At 38.0% G+C, this 13,108-nt stretch overlaps 1 protein-coding gene across 3 annotated transcripts in view; it reads right to left on the minus strand.

Moving 5' to 3' along the window:
- The window catches only part of LRRC16A (leucine rich repeat containing 16A), a 307,036-nt gene that overhangs the window by 127,267 nt on the left and 166,661 nt on the right, over positions 1-13,108 (minus strand). For all 3 annotated transcript variants that reach the window (XM_010843459.1, XM_010843458.1, XM_010843457.1), the window contains exons 9-11: positions 10,230-10,305; positions 4,475-4,563; positions 3,036-3,130 (exon numbers count right to left, since the gene is read on the minus strand). In XM_010843459.1, the coding sequence (XP_010841761.1) occupies positions 3,036-3,130; positions 4,475-4,563; positions 10,230-10,305 (260 nt within the window). The remainder of the gene's footprint in view (positions 1-3,035; positions 3,131-4,474; positions 4,564-10,229; positions 10,306-13,108) is intronic.

The raw sequence follows: 13,108 nt of genomic DNA on the forward strand, positions 1-13,108 counted from the left end.
GGTCTTGGGCTAGGTATGGTGTGTCTTAGGAGATTACAAGAGAATGATGGACAAGGAGGAGGAATGAGAAGTAAGGCTGGTACAGAGACATCCATATCTAATTCCAGTGCAACAGAAGGAAGGAACTGCTATCTCAGGAGTTCAAACTCAAGATGAGGAGTCAACAGATAAGGCTGTCCAGGAGGGCTGCGCCTCAGGGCATACGAGGCACACCACAGGAAGATGAAGAGCCCCAGACTCATTCTTCCCCTAAAAGCATCTGCCTACAAAGCGGGAGACCCGGGTTCCATCCCTGGGTAAGATCCCCTGGAGAAAGAAATGGCACCCCACTCCAGTACTCTTGCCTGGAAAATCCCATGGACAGAGAAGCCGGGTACGCTACAATACATGGGGTTGCAAAGACTCAGACACGATGGAGTGACTTCACTTTCAGCCTCCCAAGCCCAAATAATTTGCAAGATCTTTGGGGTCTCTCTTCTTTCCCTAAATATATTTTTGGGGTTCACCCATGTCACAGCAGGACCAGCACCTCGTTCTCCTGTGCTGTGGAGCAGGGTTCCATGGTACAGATACACCACATTCTGTTTATCCCCCCACCAGGGATAAGCATTTAGGTTTCCACTTTGGGGCAACCATGAACTTCTATTAACACTCATTCACTAGTGTTTGAGTGGACATTCATTTCGTCTCTCTTGGGGACCACCTAAGAGTGAAATTGCTGGGTCATAGAGTAAATTTGTGTTTGACTTTTGGCTAACCAGCACCCGAAGAGACTGCCCCATTGTACACTCACACCAGTAATGCATAAGTTCGCATTTTCCACATCTTTTCCAACACTTATTTTGATGATAGCTCAACTACTGGTTGTGAGGTGATATCTCAGTATGGTTTGAGTTTGCATTTCCCTGATGACCAAGGAGTGTCCCTTACTACACTCTGGATTTCACATTCCTAGCGACCAGCACTTAATAATCATTGATTCTGTCCAGTCAGGAGACAAACATGATTGAGTTCCTTCCATCCTAAAAACAAAAGCAAAACAGCCCTACTGTCTATAAAAGGTGATCTACATGGTTTTAGTCACCTCTTGGTAGCATTTGACTAGTAGAGAGAACACTTGTTTTTCCTAAAGAAAATACTAAAACCCCAGAGAAACTCCTGTTCCAGAGTTACGTTTCCAGTATTTTCAGCTTTGCCTTTTACACCTATGAGAGTGTCTTTCATGTGATCTAGTTTTCCAATTTAGTCTCAACCTTCCTTTAGATTCACTATTTCAGGTGCTAGGAAGTTCCTCTTCAAATGTTTCCTTGGATGCCACATGGGTATCTTCTTCAATGAAGAACAATGTCAGTAACAGGAACAAAAATACAGAACTGAGTGTCTATACCAGGATCTTCAGCTGAGTTTAATAATTAACCCTCATCAAATATATAACATCCCGAGATGAAAGGCCCTTAGTCAACAATGCTGGAAAACATCTGTAATAAATACACAATGAAAACAAAGTATCCCCTCTAGAGATAAAGCTACTCCTTCTTAAATCTCATCCATCAGTGTTCTCCTACTGAGAATTCAAACTCTCAGGCTTCACTTTCTAAAGCTACTCACTCTTCCCTCTACTCATGCAAACATCTTCTAATAAAACCTTCTTTTGCCTCCTCATGAAATCTAGTCCTTCAACTCCTCTCTATTCTCACACTCAAATCTCATTAAAAATTAAAAGACATCTGTGATAGGCAGAACTGTAAGCTGGTCCTCAAGATTCCTATCCCTGGCAAATACATCCTACATAATTTAAGTGTGTGGGGTAGACCAAAGAACATGATGGGTTATCACAAATCTAAAAAGAAATGATACAAGTGAACTTACAAAACCGAAAGAGACTAAGACATAGAGAAAGAATTTATGGTTGCTGGGAAGGATAGAAGGAAGGGACAATTAGGGAGTTTGGGATGGACATGTACACACTGCTGTATTTAAAATGGATAATGTATAACAAACCACTACAATATTGTTAAGTAATTAGCCTCCAATTAAATTTTTAAAAATTAAAAATTAAAATGGATAAGCAACAAGGACTGACTATATAGCACAGGGAATTCTGCTTAATGTTATGTGGCAGGCTGGATGGGATGGGAGTTTGGGAGAGAATGGATACGTGTATATGTATGGCTAAGTCCCTTTGCTGTTCACCTGAAATTATCACAACATTGTTAATTGGTTATACCCCATTACAAAATAAGTAACTGGGAAAAAAAGGAATATGGTAGGATAGCACATTGTGATTAGGTTACTAATCAGTCCATTCTGAATTAATCAAGGAGACTGTCTTGGAGGAGTCTGACTCAAACAGGTGACCTGTCTACAAGAAAGTGAAGCATCAGAGAGTTGTGCTTCTGCTGGCCTGGAATGCAAGGCAGACAGTAAAGTTGGAAGAGGAGGGGACCACGTGGTGGGGACGTGAGCACAGTCTTCAGGCACGGGAAGTGCTCCCTGACTGGCAAGGAGCAATAAAATGATGACCTAGTCCTACAGCCTCAGGAATTTAATTCTGCCAACAACCAGTGAGCCTGAGAAGACCCCAGATCAAATAAACCCCAGCTGACTTGACTTCAGTCTCATGATACTGAGTAGAGAACCCAGTCAACCTGTACCCAGACTGACCCAAAGACACTGTGTGATAATAAATCTATGTAATCTTAAATTGCCATGTTTGTGGTAATTTGCTACCCAGCAAGAAAAAGTCAATACGATTGTTTAAAAAATAATATCCTCCTTTCCACTTGGATCAATTCCTAAAACTGTTCGTCAGCTGATACAATCATATTGGGTCGGCCAAAAAACTCATTTGGGTTTTTCTGTAAGATCATACAGGAGCGTGAGTATTTTCACCAGAGGCTGGAAAAAATTTAAGCCAACAAGAGCATTTATAATATAATTACAACTAAGACACACTATTCACAGGCATGGCTAAATGAAAACTCCCTAATCCTCTTACAGTTCTGGCATCAACAGTCATGTAAATGCTACAGTACCTCGATCCTCCAGTGGGTTGCCAGCAAGGTTAATCATGTGCAGCCCCGAAGTGGGATTATGTGCTAGAGCACTGGCCAGTTTTTGTGCAAAATCTCTGCAAGTAAACAAACATTAAGACACAATGTGTAAAACGACTCAATTAGAAAATTTAATGCTAGAATAGCTACAGTGAAATTTAAAAAAAGGAGGAGCCTTTACAGTATTAACCTATATATATTTGTTAAGAACCAATCTTTACAATTAATCTATATATCATATTTGTTAAGAATCAATCTATGTTCACGAGTACATTTCCTCATTAGAGAATCCATAAAGTCATAGCCAGAATATGGTTCATCTTGATCAGTCCGAACCTCATTCCAAAGAAAAATGTATAATTGCTCCTTTAAAGACACATTAAAGAATGCTATTAATAGTACTTTTGGCCCTTCTGTGACTTAAATCCTGAATTGAATTGTTTTTCACGAAAATCACAATAGGCTATTCCCTATATCAGTTTTAATTTCATGCAATACTCAGGAAGGCAGAAGTGACTGCCCTAATTGTTGAATTTGAAGGCTATATTTGCTAGCACTATATTTTCAGTTCAGTTCAGTTGTTCAGTCATGTCCGACTCTTTACGACTCCATGGACTGCAGCATGTCAATTGTCCATCACCAACTCCCAGTTTGCTCAAACTCATGTCCAACAAGTCAGTGATGCCATCCAATCACCTCATAGTCAAAAGCACTATTTTAGGTGTGTTTAACTTAAAATAATGTGTTAAGTGCTATGACTATGAAACCGCCAAGCCTCCTCACTTAGTAGCAGTGACGTCTTTACTCCAGCAGGTTCAAAGTCCCATGCCCCTAGTAAGGCTTGGGTATTGTTACTGAACCACACTAGATGAAGATTATTTAAGTGTGAATTTGAAAAGAGAGAGAAATGGCTGAAACAGATCAAAGCCAAACAGTAACATCCTATGAAATGTGCCATTACTATGCCTACAATTTATGAGTAATGGTACTAGTAAAAGTTAACACATAGCATCTCTAATATGAAAGATTTTGAAACTTTTCTAAACACTTTCCTTGTATTAATTCATTTATCCTTACAACCATAATTCTACAAAGTAAGCACTACTATCACCAACTTAAAAATGAAGAGACTGAGTTACAGAGAACTGAACCAACTTGCCCAAAGACATGAGGCATCTGACCCAAGGGTCCATGCTCTTAAGCATTATCCTTATATACCCTCAAAGATACCATGTGACACACCACAAAAGAAGATAAAATCCTTGAACTTTGTAATAAAGATGGGGATCACAGGGACTTTTTTTTAAGATGAGAAAATACCATACAGGTGATATCATTAACTTTTTTCTCAAAACCATGTATTAATTATAGAAGAAAGGGCAAAATGTTTTAAAGCAACACATTCATACATTAATACTCACGTTCTAAGTCCAGCATTTTCCAACACCAATTCTTCCAGTCGACTGGACCTGCTCACCACCCTCAAGATCTGTTCACAGACATCAGCGGACTGTAACAGAAAATATTCTTTGACCATATCGTAAGTCAGAATACGACCTCACTTCACCATCATAAATCCTTGCAGCTACAAAGCTTTCAATAAATCATTCATCCAATCAACAACCCATGAGTTGACAACTACTCCTACACATCCTGGTGATGAAGATTCAGGGAACAAAACAACATAAAGGAAAAAGTCCCTGACTTCACAAAGATACCACCCAGAAGGCAATCAGACAAGAAGGAAATACACAATTATGACAGGAAAACAGGCATGTTGGCAGTGCTATAAGCACACAGATTTCATGCAATCCTGGGAAAACCAAAAGAAATCCCCAAGAAAGTGATACCCAAAATAAAAACCAAAGACTGAGTGGTAGTGATGATGGTGATGAGTCTGATGATGAAACTCTACTTACTGAGTTCTTGTCATGTGCCAGGCCCTGAGCTAAGCCCTCTATGTGCATTTCATTAAAAGCTGTTAATTATTATTCTTTTTATAGATAACATTTAAAGACCTAATGTACTTTAAAAGAGAGGCTGAATAACCACTTGATAAATGTTAGGCGTTACAATGTTGCTACTAGTAAGTAATCTCTAAACTAAGGTAAGGAATAAGAAAGACTTTAATAATTAATCATCTCGTGTTAATAAAGCTCATGTTTTAAAAAATTATGTAGTCATAAACTCACGTCTTTCAAAATATTTTAAATGCTTAGGATATAATGTTAAATGAAAATACATAATTAAAATGAAGTGTTTAATAAAGATTACAGCAATTGAAATAGCTAATATATGCAGCCAAAAAGTCTTGAGGGGACTATGAGAAATCAAGAGTTGTGCCCTGGTAGAACTGTGCATAATTTTTTCTTTTAAATTTTTACCTATTAATGCTTTATATTTATTTATATCCTGCCTTATTCCAAAACTAAACTTAAGGTAGCTCCTGACCTTAAAATTATTCAGACATTGAAAAGTGATTTTTAAATGTCATCATAACTTAAGGTCTCTTTAAATCTTTTATGTTATTAAAAGAGAGAGAGAAATCATTTTGTGTGGTATAGCATACAATAGAGCAGTTTCTTTTCTTGAAATAGTACATAAAATACTATAGTTCTTTATCAGATCATGAATATCCACCTGGCTTAACCATTATTGGAAAAGTATAAAATGTAGCACAAATTCTCCAGTCAAGTAGCCTTTAGAAAAATGACTTGGAAAACCACCAAGAGGCACAGAATTTAAAGCTTTTATAATTCTCGTGTCCTGCTTGATTCCTCTGGGTTTATAATGCTGCCTTCATACTATTCCTGGATTTCTAATGTGACCCACAGATTGATGAGGGGAGAGGAAAATTAATTCCAAGTGACCCAATGCCTGCAATTTATATTGTGCTGACGGTGGTGATTTTCAAAATGCTGACCCCTTATTAGTACCATTCTTAGCCTTACAATATACAACTAGAGGAAATGATCTTATTCTTTGTTATGATACAAGGTGATTACTCAGACATGTTTTTGTGAAGATTATTCTAATTTCCAGAAATAATCCATAGTATCATCACCTTTCCAGGGCTACCTCAGAGCATCTAGAAAAGTAATTTACCAAAGCTGAGTTGTGAAGCAAGGCTTTCATCTACTCATTGGAAATTATTACTGTAATTAAAATTTATGAAAGAAAATGTAGGAAAAGTGTGTCCAACTTTTCTTCAACATGCCAGTAGGGAAGAGGTGTGATAAGTCATTCATGATTACATTAATTTTGCTACCTTTTATTAAATGCCAACTACATGAAAAGTGTTATTTGCATATATTTGTTATATACAAAGAATATACATGGATGGATATTTTAAAGAGATACACACACAAACTTGGACACCAAGAAAATGTTACCATTACAGTAGTCTTCCCTAAATGTCTTATTGCATGTTCAGCACTTTGTTTACAGATTTAAGGAAAAGTTTTTTTTTTTAACAAGTTAATATGATAACTCTCTAAGAGCTTATATTTATTTTAAAATCAAATGTATAGCATGAAAACTGGAGAAATTACTATAAAATTACAAATGAACTAGTCCAAAATAAAACAAATACGGAAGTTTGAAACTGAGAGGAACCACATACCGTATCTGGTCCAAGCACATAATTTTTAAAAGATTTTAAAAGACCTAATGATGCTCACTGACTTACCTAAATGATAAAAAAGAGAGTTGAGCAAAATCCCCATTCTACTGAGATTTTATGAGTCCAGAACCTTGGCCCTAATTGTGTATTTGGCATATCTTCAAAAACAAACAAAAACAAAAAACCCTCTATCCTTCTACTTAAATTTGGAATAGTGACTGCTAACAGACTTCATAAGATCAGCATAAAGCATGTAAGTCACATTTTTCCTGTGGGACAGTAAGCACAGGAGACTTCTGTTGTGCGAGAAGCAATTTTAATAACCCAGAGAATTCATATAACTTGAGACGTCCCTTCTTTTTACACTTTGTGTTTTAAAAAAGCTGAAGAAGGTGTAATGCATTCCTGTGCCTCAAATAAACCAAGTATTAGAAAATGTTTCAAGATTACATATTGCAATAGCCATCAAAGGCTATTATCATTCCTTTTTACCTTTGGGTAACAAACATGGAAAAACCGCTAATCTCTTTGAAAACTTGCAGAGAGATATCCCAAAGAGTATTTCTCATTTTTAAATACTAAGCATTAAAAATATACACATTTTCATTTTTGTGCTTAAATCTGTTAGTAGAAAAGCAGAGAAGGCAATAATCCTCAAATCCTGTCTTCCACTTCCCACCATCCCAGGGCATCCAAAAAAGCACACAAGCACGTACATGCTTTGTCTGGCCAAGACTGAAATAATTACGTGCGTGTTTTCTTTCCTAAACACCTAAGGCGTTTAAAAAAGAGATGCTGCCTGGGAGGAGTAACGATAGAACAGCAGCTCGAATGGCCTGATACCAGTGATTTCAGATAACTTCCAAAAGAGGGATGTCCACAACTTCCTCAGAGCTCTCTTGTGCCCCATTTTGAAAATCACGGGCTTAGGTGAACGTCTGAATGAGCCAGGAAAACTAACTTGGTAGCAAAGCATTGTTCTCTCTGATCCCACAATCCCCGGGCTAATCTACTTCTCATTCCTCGAATGGCTCCCCTCGCACACCTGCAATCTCTGTTGGCTCAGCCCTGCAAACGGTCCCCATCCCTGCAAACAACAAATGAGAGGCTTCTGTTTCCAGGTCTCCCATCACGGCTGTCTGCTCACTCACTCCCTGGGGGTCACCATCCGTACTTCCATCATCACTGATCTGACACCCGCCTGTTTAGCTGATACAGTTTCCATAATTCATGCTCCCCGATTTGTTCACTTCTCAGCCTCTTTGCTAATCTGATTGTGAGGATGGCAATGACAGCTGACAGTTGTGAAATGCCTGGAGTACGTTAGACATTGTGTTAGAACTTCCATATAAATTATTTGGGCTTCCCAGGTGGCAAAGAGGTAAAGAATCTGCCTGCCAATGCAGAAGCAAGAAATACAGGTTCAATCCCAGGAAGTTTCCCTGAAGGAGGAAATGGCAACCCACTCCAGGACTCTTGCCTGGAAAATCCCATGGACAGAGAAGCCTGGCTGGCTATAGTCCGTGGAGTCACAGAATCAGACACAACTGAGCACCGCCACTATATATATATAATTTATATATGTAATAATAATTTATATATATATATTTATAAAATTTATAATTTTATATATTTTATATATATAAATAAAATTGACTCATCTCAATAACCTGCAAATGAGTTACATTGCTGTGTCCATTCATTCATTCAACAAAAGTCATTTGACATCTATTGATTAAACCAGCTTTTACTGAGTAGCTACTATGAGCCACGTACTTTGATAAAGCACTGAATGGAGATAAATAAGACATGAGTTCCAATTAGCTCCCAGTAACAGGGATATAGCAAACAGAGGCCCTGGAAGATCAAATAATGTATCCAAGGTCACACAGCCCTGTAATAAGAGTCCAAATCTGAAACCCAGATTTGTTTCTAAGCCCACATTCTTACTGTCAACCACATTGGCTCTTAATAATCCCCAAATGAGTTCCACCCAAGTTTATACCTATAACGCCCGCCTTAAGCCACTCACACCCCAGGCAAGTTCAGCAGACTGGCCACCAGGAAATCTCAACCTTCCACTTTCAACAGATCCAGGTCTCAATCCAAATCTTATCTCTTCACTTGGAAATTTTTTTAATTTTTTTCAAATTTTTCAATTGGAAGATAATTGCTTTACAATGTTGTGTTGGTTTCTGCCATACAACAATGCGAATCAGTTATAACCATAAATATCTCCCCTCTCTCCTGAGACTCCCTCCCACCACCACCACCCCCAACTTACCCCTCTAGGTCATCACAGAGCCCCAGGTTGAGCTCCCTGTGTTATATGGCAACTTCACACTAGCTATCTATTTTACACATGGTAATATATATATGTCAAAGCTACTTTCTCAACTCATCCCATCCTCTTTCCACCCACCCCCACTATATCTACAAAACCTTTGCGTATGCATCTCCATTCCTTCAAAACTACAGTGAACTATCACCTCACCCCAGTCACAATGGCCATTATCAAAAAATCTACAAACAACAAATGCTAGAGAGGACGTGGAGAAAGGGGAGCCCTCTTGCACTGTTGGTGGGAATGTAAATTGATACAGTCACTATGCAGAACACTATGGAGATTCCTTTAAAAACTAGGAATAAAACTGCCATCTGACCCAGCAATCCCACTACTGGGCATATGCCACCCTGAAAAAACCATAATTCAAAAAGATACATGTACCTGAATGTTCACTGCAGCACTATTTACAACAGCCAGAACATGGAAGCAACCTAGATGCCCATCACTCAGAAAAGCTTAACCCCCTAGTTTCTATCACCTCTGAAAGTTGGAGACTTAATGTTAAGAGTCTCCAATAAAACATCTAAATTATCTCCCATGCTCAAATGAAGCAGCAGAAACCTAACTCATGGATAAGCTTCTGTCCAAATGGCTGCTTTGAAATTGTGGGGACAAAAAAAAAAAAAAACCAGCCCAACAGAGCATCTTATTTCTACTAATAAAACAGACCAAAACTTTGGCTCCCCCATGTCTTATAAAAACTAACAGATTTCACTTTGATTTCATTTTGCTTACATGTAAATCTGCCCAAAACCTCATCTAGAAAATTAATGTTAGCTATCAAAGCTCCAGACCAACTCTACCTTGGTAATGTTTTCCTAAATTCTCAGGAAGGGAAGCTTTGTGGAGATGGAATGCAAGATAGGAACATAAAATCTGTTATTTGCAGCTGTGCAAATGTAACTTTAATAGTTTTTGCCAGTGGAATGAGGGTATACAGACGGCTCCACTAAATGTGCCTTTCTGTTCATCATCTAAAATTGCCTGAAGCAGCTAAAAACATGAGGAAGTACTTTTCTGAAGCATCTCCCATTACAAACTTTGTAAAATGTTCTGCAGATCATTTATAGGAACATATTTCCCTAGAAATAACATGTATTCAGCTCACCAATATCGTTGAAAAACAAATATGTGTCTGTTTTTTGTTTTTTATAATTTTCAGGTTTTTGAAATTCAGCAAAGCTAAGCAACATCTTCAATTACTTACCAGTTTTAGATCCTTAGAGGACAGCTTAGTGAACCACTGATTGTATTCCAGAGCAGCAATTATAGGTATTAAGTCCCTAGAAGTGGAAATAACAAAATATATGAACATCTCTTACAATAGCCATATTGATGTCTGATTTTTAATCCATAACATCAAAGTCCACTTGTTAATTTCTATTATTTACAAGCACAACATTCAGCTAAACCTATTGCAACCCCTAAACAATAATTACATACTTTAGGACAGACCTTCAGAATGATATAAACAGAATTCCTTAAAGTTGAAGATAAATTACCTCTATGGACTCTCATTTCTATTTCCAAAGGAAAAGAGGTTGGTAGCAGTGTTTGCTTAGAGACCCTCCTTGCTCTAAGAGATAGCTTATGTCTAATTCCATACTGCTGCTGCTAAGTTGCTTCAGTCGCATCTGACTCTCTGCGACTCCATAGACAGCAGCCCACCAGGCTCCCCTGTCCCTGAGATTCTCCAAGCAAAAACGCAGGAGTGGGTTGCCATTTCCTTCTCCAATGCATGAAAGTGAAAAGTGAAAGTGAAGTCGCTCAGTCACTTAGCGACCCCATGGACTGCAGCCCACCAGGCTCCTCCGTCCATGGGATTTTCCAGTCAAGAGTACTGGAGTGGGTTGCCATTCCTTCTCCCAATTCCATACTAACAACTCTTATTTCTTTACATTGCTCCTTCATAAATCCTTCATCAAGTATATCATATGCTCTCTGGCTAGAGGAGTTTATATGGCAAGCAAGGACAGTACCAGTCTTAAAATAAGTCACATCAGATGGGATCCCCAATGCTTATTAGCAAGCATCCTACAACCATTTGGTATCTTTCTTGCAGTTCTTAGTACTGATTATACACATGAGATAGCCCAAGTGTTTTTCTGTCGCTTGGGTTTTTGCTTTTTTGTCTTACGCTTCATACAAGTTCTTCAGCCATGGAGTGAAGCTATTCGAGTCAGAGATCAGCCACCACACTATCATTCCAGCCTGACCTCTACACAACATGCCCCTCACTCATGCTCAAGCCAAAAAGCAGACAATTCACTACTCAAACATATCATGCAGTTTCACAATCAGAATTATCTTTTCCTGCTGTGTTCAGCTATGAAAATCAATGTATCCTTCAATGCCTATATCATAATCCTCTCCTCTATAAGTTCCCTAGGTCACCACCACCAGCACATTATTTACACCTCTGTTTAGCATTTATTTTATTCTGCCTTATAGTATAGTTTGATGTTTAAACATCTATTCCTTATCACCCCAGGTTGTAAGTTCTTTGAAAGCCACGTCCCTGTCTTCTTTAGATTTTTGGCTACAGGGAAGCAATACCAATTTTATCCTCAGGGCATCACTAGTAGCAAATGCACAAATTTTTACTGAAACAGAAATGAAAGGCAGAAGGTGGAAAGAGAGCTGAAAAATCACTATTTTTTCAAACTTCAAGGTACCAGGCCCCATGATAGGCATTTTACATAGACTAACTCATTTAAATCTCAAAACAACCTTAGAAGGTTTTATTGTTTGCATTTTACAGATGAAGAAACAGATGCTAAGAGACCTACAGTGAAAATGTAGGTCCCTTTGGACACCACTACAGTCAAAACCCAGCTTCTAAAGCCCGTGTGTGTAGTTTCATCAGATTTGCTTTAAAAGGTGAAATGAGCATCCACAGGTGGTAAAAAAAAAAAAAAAAAAAAAGCCAAAGAATTATGCCATCTTTTCCAGCAAAAAGCCACTTTATTAAACTTGCTAAGTTTTACATTAAAATAAACAAGTTTCAAATTAAAAAACAAGAACAACTGCCCTTGCCATAGTTGTTTTAGGGTCTCCACTCTCTCGTCTCTCTCCACCAACCAATTGCTCAGAACAAGTCTCGGCATTTCTCCCTGATGTTTAATGACAGTTGTAGCTTCTCTCAGAGTGAATTCCACCTTATAATACAGGGCCCTCAAAGCCCATGTTATCTGAGAGTCCTCTCCCTTACTTCATCACTCAGGAATGATAGCAAATCATTCTCACTGCATCTCCTTTTGTGGACTTAATGTCAAGTAGAGACTAGGCTTCAAAACCTCTTTATTGTGTGTTATGTCACCTGATGAGATTTGAAGTACAGCTGGCTTTTGTCATAATGAATTCATTTTCAGGAGTTAAAGGGCACATCATTAACAGGATCAGGTTTTACGTTAAGCAGTGGGTAGGCAGCATCATCCTACATATGACATGTAAAAACCTTGAAAATATTCTGTTACACTCAAAGTCAAATCCAATTGTTAATGATACCAGAAATGCTTGGAGTCCAAGATTCAATTTTAAAAATACACAGCATTCCAGGTGCATATTTGTGTGATCAGAGTCAATGAGTGTAACTGGTAAAAATGACATATAAAATAACAGACATAAATGCTCACAAATATAGACACATTTTTTCCCCCCAGAAGAAAAATACAGCAAAATGTTATGCAGACACCTTGCCTGGGTGGTAGCATTAAAGATGATATGAATTTTTTTGAACACAAATCTTGTACTATATTTTCAAATTTGTCTATAATGATCCATATTCATAACCTAAAGGAATTATAAAACTATGTCCTATGGATGGTATAAAACTTTGTTATAGCAAAAACTGTCTACAAAGATGATGGGACTCATGCGTGTTGGCGTGGTCTGCCCACAACGTTTCTCTAAATTATGTTAATGCCTAGGCTTTTTAATGTCAAAAATAAATTAGAAAAAGACAAATATACATCATAATTCATTCAATAAACATTTATTGAGTACTGCTGAGTCCTGGGTAGGGATATTAGGCTCTGAGGGTTAATACGAGCAACTCTTTGTCTTCCAGTGGTGGAAAGACCTCAG

The sequence above is a fragment of the Bison bison genome, unplaced genomic scaffold (assembly GCF_000754665.1).
Source record: "Bison bison bison isolate TAMUID 2011002044 unplaced genomic scaffold, Bison_UMD1.0 scf7180017864182, whole genome shotgun sequence".
Lineage (NCBI taxonomy): Eukaryota > Metazoa > Chordata > Mammalia > Artiodactyla > Bovidae > Bison > Bison bison.